Below are 8,512 nucleotides of genomic sequence, written 5' to 3' on the forward strand. Positions count from 1 at the left end.
TACAACATTTCAAAAATAACTTCTTAGATTTTGTAGCAAATATATAGGATTTGTTGTTCTGAGCTATGCATTGAAATCATGTAATCTATGTAAAAGACCTGTCTGTTCTGCAATAATAGAATTATATATAGATATTCTGGACGTCGAGTATGAATCATGATATCTCAACACCCATCGTGATATATCGACATTTGTTTTCCTTATATGCGACTGAATGAAAAGGTAAAATATATCGAGATAACGAAGAAACCATCTACATTGATACTTAATGAATGTTGCGGTATTTTTGTCTGCAAATGATCGTTAGAAATCATAAAATAAATAAGATACGCATACAAGAAAGATTAATTTTAGAAGTTTCTGAAAAAAGTACATTTCAAATTAACATACGGTCATGTATAATGATAAACCATTTTTATTTCAGCATTGGATAATCTCGCGCTTTCTCGGACAAAATGGAACATTCTAGTTTCTATTCTGATGTCAGAGGGTTACAGTTTATCCTTAAGCTCACCTTGGGAGGAATTATTGACAAAACTTCAAACTGCTTTCCCTTTATTAAGGTGCGGGTCAAGAATGTCCCAAAGTGATATCACTGAATTGATTGATATTTATAGAGTTTTAATCAAGAAGAACAACTCAGTCAGTTTTATATCAGATGATGTCCGCCATCAGGTGATGAGTTACTTCGTGAAGAATTGTCTAATAACTGACGAGTACTACGAGGATTATATCAAGTTATCTTCAGTGGACTCTTTGTTGGAGTGCGTACGACCGTGGTGGTATGAAGATGATAAAATTAACATATGCCGCAAAAAAGTTTTGTTCCTACCGGAGAGTTTAGAGGATTTATTTATACAAAGACTTGGAGTAGACGTCCTACGTCATGTCATGGTGGAAAGGAATGAGTCGACTCAAGATAGCATTGAAACAGTCAGAGAGGCAATTCAAAAAAAGTGTGAGTAACACTTCTACAAAAAATAATAAAAGAACATTTTTAAAACATTTTTGAAAAAAAATGTTCTGTTGAACATTTACAAGATAAAATCTTAAATTTATGCATTATAGAAAGTTTTTTTTACTTTAAAATTATCTGAAAAATCATATATTAATGTTTTGTATTGATTCATGTCTTATTCTGGTACTGTAATCCTTTTAACAACAAAATCTTAAGATAAAATTTTATCGTAAAAGGAAACTCTTGATTTTGTTCCTTTCAAAGAAAACTCTCTCGATTTTCTTAAGAGTTAAATTTATCTTAATCTTAATAGAGCTCCCATCCTCTCGAAAGTAGAAGATTTCAACTAAAAAAAAACCAGATAGAATTAAATCTACCCTTAACATGTTTAAATGAACTTCTTTACGGTTAAACTAGTAGCGTGTTTAATCATTTCAAGATTAACCTCCAGAAATTAAATGATATATATTAAAGAAAATAACGAAGGCATTATTTGATATGACCCATTTTAACCGTTTTCATAGGTATAGGTGTACTGCATTTACATGTTGGTGGTATGGATTACATGTAGTTCTACATTATCACGGGTTCACGAGCGCCAAAATCATGTTATAACAATTTATATGGACACAAAAGGCGTGTAGAGCATAATTGAAAGAGAATGTAGAATAATGCTATTTCACCGTTACTTACCACACATACCTAACAGATCATGTTATATATACACAGGTAACAATTATGATATTTTATATTCCCATTTGAAAACATTTCTATACCAGGCTGCGAAATTTGACAATCTGCCTTATTTTTTTATCAAAATGCTTGACATAATTTAACCTTTTTGCATATATATCTCGTAGTAACATAGTTTAAATCCTTTTAGAAGTATTCTTAGCATTTTTGTGTCTGTTCACGGTAGAATTGTCATGTACAATTCCTAAATATATAAAAAGTTTACACTAACAAAGGTTTGTTTTGAAAAAAAATTCTTTAGTTAAAAATAGTTTAAAACCATGTGTATTATTTATTTTCTCATGGGTTTGCCTAAATGTCGTTATCTGATTAGTCAGAAAGATTAGCACCTTGTTAAGTCTCTGGATTTATAGCAGTTTATAATCATCGTTCTTGACTTGAATTGTTGAAAAATGTCAAAACTTGTTAAAGATTACCAACAGATGATTATCTTTTTTGCTTTCATTTTATAGTTGTACAAGATAGATATCTGTTATTCTTTCAAAGGATGAGTATGCAATAAAGATTATTATACTTTCAGATAACATATCTAAAGATTTTGATCATTGATTAAAAATAGTTGTACACTCAGAAGCAGTGGTGATAAATATTTCTGAGTTCTTATGTATTATTCAGATTTTTCTTTTTAGATACAAAACAGTATAAATAATACAACGGGTAAACTATATATCATAGACTGCCACATACGTGTTTATTAAACACCACTGCTTTCATCACTCTTTCACTTTCCATATTATTTCTTAACCCAAAATTTTTCTTACATACTTTATTTTACTCTTAAAAAATACTTAACGCGTTAAATTTTTGAAGTGCATGTATTTACTATAACAAGAGGCCCATGGGCCACATCGCTCACCTGAGAAGCTTTGGCCATTCTGTTCTTTAACTTCCCCCTTGTAATACATATTGTAAACCCACCCCACCTAACTGATAATAATTAAAACAATTTGAAATCTACACTACCCCAGTATGCTTCCATAAAATAACGATTTTCAGATTTTTGCTATATATTTCTATGTTAAACATTGAACCAGCATTGTATCAAACAAACAATAAAAAGGTCAGTAAATCTTTTGGCTCAGTGGTTCTTGAGAAGAAAATTTTCAAAGATTTTTCCTATATATTTCTATGTAAAACTGTGATTCCCCAATGTGGCCCCACCCTACCCCCGTGATTTTTTTTTACTCTACCCTAGAATGCTTAAGAAGACATTCAGTATTATAAAGATTTTAAAAGATTTTTCCTTTATATTTTTATGTAAAACATTGATTCCCCATTGTGGCCCCGCCCAACCACCGGGGGTCATGATTTGAACAATTTAGTCTACACTACCCCAGGATGCTTCCAGGTGTCAGCTACTCTGGCTCAGTGGTTTTCCTTGAGGGTGTCTTTAATTTCAACTTGATTCCCCACCCTCCTATCCCCGGGGGGTCATGATTTATATAATATCATAAAAATAAACAAAACCCATTCCAGAAGAAGATTTTCAAAGATTTTTCCTTTATATTTAATTAAAAATTCCACAGTTGTACACTGGGGTCATGATTTGAACAAGTAAACCGTACCCCAGGATGATAAATATTTCAGCTTCTCTGGCTCAGTGGTTCTTGAGAAGAAGATTTTCAAAGATTTTTCCTTTATATTTCTATGTAAAACTTTGATTCCCCATTGTGGCCCTGCCCTACCCCTGCGGGTCATGATTTGAAGTATACCCAAAAATATAAAGCTTTTCGGCTCAGTGGAGCAGAGATTTTGAAAGATTTTTTCTTTATCTTTCTATGTAAAAGTTTTGATCTCCATTGTGGCCCCGCCCTATCCCCGGGGGTCATGATTTGAATAATTTAGAATTTGCACTACCCCAGGATGCTTCCATGTAAGTTTCAACTTTTCTAGCCCAGTGGTTCTTGAGAAGAAGATTTTTTATCCAAATTTTTTTCTTACATGCTTTATTTTACTCTTATAAAATACTTTATCAAAACGTTAAATTTTTGAAGTACATGTACTTACTGATAAAAAAAAAATAAAGGGCCATAGGATAAGTAGTAGGTCATAAACTTTTTTATTTGAAAGTAAAGAATATGGCTACCATCAAATGTCAACAATGTTCAGTAGGTTTTTTTTTTATCACTGGAATTCATTGCTCTCTGAATAAAAATCGTCTTTAAATGAATATTCTGAATGACGAGAGGTTTAAAATGATCAAACTTGGTATGTTGTTAAGTTAAAGCATGGACGTAAACCTTGGAAATCACTGTCCCGGCTTCAAGCGCCGTGAAAGTAAACTCCTACAATTTTATTCCATGTATAAATGTAAATGAAACACAATCACTGTAGAGTTTGTTGAGTATGACAGGGAAATCAACGATTGTTGGAAACTTTAGAGTAATTTTTGCATATCAAGTTAGGTCGTAATGCATAAATTATCCCGCGTTTCCAACTATTGTTAAGACCTTGGCATTCCAACCAAACTTATCCATAATTCCTTTGATATTTCGAACATGAAAAGTTTAAGTACAACCTTCGCAGAAGAGGTAATCAATAAATCAGCGCATAATTCGACCCCGATGCAAATTACGTTTCTTCCATCACAAACACAATTATAAAACGACGAGAATTCTATTCAAATTCCCGAAAAAATTCTTAAATCTCCGTATAATTTTATTGAATTGATGAAATTATTTATTCAATTTAGCGATCAAAATGCAAAAGTGTCTGCATGCAATCTCACATCAATGTTCCGCACTGGGAGTCAAATACATGTAGATATCTATTTAAAAAAAAATCTTTATTTGGTCCCCTTTCTTTAAAACAATGAAAATCTTAAATCAATAGTCTTCCGTGAATAATTGCATAACTATGAGTAGTCCTCAATGATAAACCACAGCTGTAAAATAAGTTATATTATAAATTAATATATATTTTTATTAATTTCAGTAAAACTTCCATCTGTTGTGTTTTTTGAGGAAAATAGGAATAAATTTGTGGAATATGTGAAGAAAATTTCAAAAGAAAAACAAGCTTTCATACATTCTTTGAACCTTAACAGTCTTTTTGGTTGGTTTTTAATTGGAAGAGAAGACTACAGCTCTGAAGGTAAGACAACGTAAAATCAGATGTGTTAGTAAAATAAACTTAGGACGAGTCAAAGGGTATTTTTTTCTCAATCAATTTTCCTTATTCAAAGATAAAGAGAGAGTGATAAAGGTAGAGAAAGATTCTTGTTATTTTTCCTTTAAATTTATTTCAATGTTGATCATTCCTTTTCTCAATCCACCTTGATAGAGCGTATTTTTTTTTCTTTTTAGCTACTTCATTGGAGTTCAAAATTACTGATTTATAAAAAGATCATAATTCAACTAAAATTGTCACTAAAATTGAAAATACTTTTCCGGATGTAATTTTATCATTTCATTAATTATATACAGAGAAAGTCAGGGTTTGTAATCCATTGAGCCTCATGAAATATGCAGATTTGAAATGTCTTTGTTGTGAACACATTAACACATTGACCAAACTAAACAAATTTTAACAAGTCTACATGTGAAATAATGCATAGAGCGACGGTTTTATAATCAAAATGTTATCATCGACCACAATACTCACATATACACAGGAAAAATGTCCGCATGTGTTAAACATATGTTAAACGTGTGTTTAACATGTATTTTTTACACGTGTAAAACACATAAAAAGAGCACACGTGTATAGGGTGTTTATTTTTACACATGTTAAATATATGTTTCACATGTGTTAAACACGTGTAAAAATAAATACACTGTGTATTTATACATATGAAACATGTGTTTAACATGTGTTTTATACATGTTATAGTTTTATGTAAATTATATGCGTATAATATTTCTGTTGAGCTTATAATCATTTTTATACTTTTTATACACCCGTCTTAAGACGGTACGATTATGTCAGGCCCGTGCTTCACGTCCGTCCGTCTGTCCGTCTGTCCATTCCTGTCCGGCTCATAACTTGAATACTATTAGGCCTAGGATTATCAAACTTTGTCAACTTATACTTCTTGGGTAGACGGTGTGTCGCGCACAAAAAGTAGGTCGCTCTGACCTTTAATAAAGATGCTATAGCCAAATATGGAAAAATCCTGTCCGGCTCATAACTAGAAAACTATTAGACCTAGAGCTTTCAAACTTGGCAAAAGTATACATCTAAAGTAGAAGGTGTGTCGCGGCCTATTTCAAGGTCACTGTGACCTTTAATTAAAGTGAATTTTAAAAAAAAAAGTCTTTTAAAATTCTAAATTTCATAATCCTAAAAAATGTAAAAATATAGTTGTATGCTTATTAAAAAACATTTAATAAAGTAAAAACTTGTTTTTTCATTATATACTTTACAGCAATCTGTAACAAATGTTTATGCTTTGAAAGGAATTCAGTTTGTCCCGTGGGCTTAATTATCAAGCACTGGTCAAGAAGAAATTTGCATGTCAAATTAGAGAGAAATTAATGAGTTTATTGTCAAGGGCTAAGAGCATCTCTAGATCTGATGCAGATGTTATCTTAATTTATCTCTTGGGAGTTGGGCAGAAAAAAAAATGACCTCATAGTTGCTTGTGCTAATTAAGAGTTCTTGATGGCTAGTCCAGATAAAGATCTTTCAATAGGTGTAATGAAATTAAAACAAATTGATGTTTTAGTGTATGATTAAAGCTAAATTAGTATTGTATAATATGATTAAAACTAATTTATATGTGTTAATTTAAAAAATTATATTTCAATTTTCATATATTTGCAACAAAGGTGCTATAGCAAAAAATGGAAAAATCCTGTCTGGCTCATAACTAGAAAACCATTAGACCTAGAGCTTTCAAATTTCACAAAAGTATACATCTAAAGTAGAAGGTACGTATGTCGCGGCCTATTTCAAGGTCACTGTGACCTTTAATGAAAATGAATTTTTTAAAAAAACTATGTCTTTTAAATTCTAAATTTCATAATCCTAAAAAAATGTAAAAATATAGTTGTATCCTAATTAAAAAACATTAAATTAAGTAAAAACTTACTTTACAGCAATCTGTAACAAATGTTTATGCTTTGAGAGGAATTCAGTTTGTCCCATGGGCTTAATTATCAAGCACTGGTCAAGAAGAAATTTGCATGTCAAATTAGAGAGAAATTAATGAGTTAATTGTAGGAGCTAGAGCATCTCTAGATTATCTAAATTTATCTCTTGGGAGTTGGGCAAAAAGAAATGGCCTCATAGTTGTTGTGTTAATTAAGAGTTCTTGATGGTTAGTCCAGATAAAGATCTTTCAATTGGTGTAATTAATTAAAACAAATTGATGTTTTAGTGTATGATTAAAACTAAATTAGTATTGTACAATATGATTAAAACTAATTATACATGTGTTCATTGAAAAAAAAGAATTTTATTTCAATTTTTATATATTTGCGACAAATTGCAGTCATGTCTCACTAGTATTATTTGATTGCGCCCATGACAAAAGGGTCCTTATGGCATTTCTGCTAAAACAGAGAAATAACGTCATAAAGATGTGACGTTGCAGAATGACGGTGAACTTCGACGCAGATTTTTTAACCACGTGTTTTGACGTTTGACGCATCCAGAGTTTTTATCGCTGTTTCCAACACGTGGAATTTATTTTCATTTACAAATTAATTTAATCAATATCTGAATCTCCTAATCCATTAATTTTTAAAAGATGTAAATAAAAACATTTAGAACTGGTTTCTTAACAAACATTATTAAATACGTCTCTAATAATACCAAGTTTTCCTACATGCGTAACTAAATGTAAAGAAGCTGTAGACAAGGTGTTTTCTGATAGGATAATGAACCTTTAAACTCTAGATATATTTTATTTACATATTTATACCATTTTTAGAATACATCTTACACAGGGCATATCGTAAATAAATGCAAAAAAAAAAATTGTCTTCCTACTTCTTTTAGATCCGCTCCACCACTCTCAATATACATCGCGATCGCGTCGATCACACGTAAACATTGATTCATCAGTACATACTGCTTAATTAAACTGTTGTTGAATTGTTTGTACAAATCTTGAAACATACATCTTCCACTTTTTTTTCTACAAATCTAGCAAGAATGTGTAAGAACGATAGTCAAGATTATTTGTATTTTCTATAAATAAAAATAGGAGAGATAACTCTGATAACTAATAATTGATGTAACAGGGGTACGAGACAGGACATCATTATTTTAATTGTCTTTGTTTCAGCTGCATGTTCGCATGAATTTATAAAAGATTATAAAAGAGATATTTTATGATCAAAAAAAAAAAAAAAACTTTTAATCGTAATCATAATTATGAATTTTTAAATAAAAGAATATTGTTGTACTTTGGGAATAAGGTTTATGTAGAAAGGAAAAATACCAAAAACAAGGAAAACTGCAAAATTGAACAGACTTGATTTATTTTTTTAAGATCTTATTATATTTTAGCTTTTTTTTGCATGAAATAATTTCATGACAAATTTCATTTTTTAAAAAATAATAAAAATGTAAAGCGTCTACCTTACAATCATGATTAGATAAATTAGAATTTTAAAATGTTGCTTTGTCTTATATTCGTGTTGCACAAAGACACTTCAATTTATAGAAATTAAAACAAGCAAAAACATCCGAATGAGAAAAAAAAAGTTCTTAATGTTCTAACTTAAAAATAGAGCTGGTCAAGTAAATCTGATGAGAGAAAAAGAGAGAGAGAGAGAGAGAGAGAGAGGATGGAGGGTAGATAAAAATATTTATATTGAATCATTTTTCTAATAAGAATTGTTCTTTTAAAAA

At 30.5% G+C, this 8,512-nt stretch overlaps 1 protein-coding gene across 1 annotated transcript; it reads left to right on the forward strand.

The window, feature by feature from the left end:
* Nucleotides 1-428: 428 nt before the first annotated feature.
* On the forward strand, nucleotides 429-4,804 carry LOC134259799 (uncharacterized; the record flags this gene model as incomplete). Its single annotated transcript, XM_062742403.1, has 2 exons — nucleotides 429-958; nucleotides 4,646-4,804. Coding segments are annotated over exons 1-2 (637 nt in total), but the record flags the coding sequence as incomplete, so codon positions are not given.
* Between the last annotated feature and the right edge of the window lie 3,708 nt (nucleotides 4,805-8,512).

The sequence above is a fragment of the Saccostrea cucullata genome, unplaced genomic scaffold (assembly GCF_032062105.1).
Source record: "Saccostrea cucullata isolate Sc308-1 unplaced genomic scaffold, CSIRO_AGI_Scuc_v1 ctg13157, whole genome shotgun sequence".
Taxonomy (NCBI): domain Eukaryota; kingdom Metazoa; phylum Mollusca; class Bivalvia; order Ostreida; family Ostreidae; genus Saccostrea; species Saccostrea cuccullata.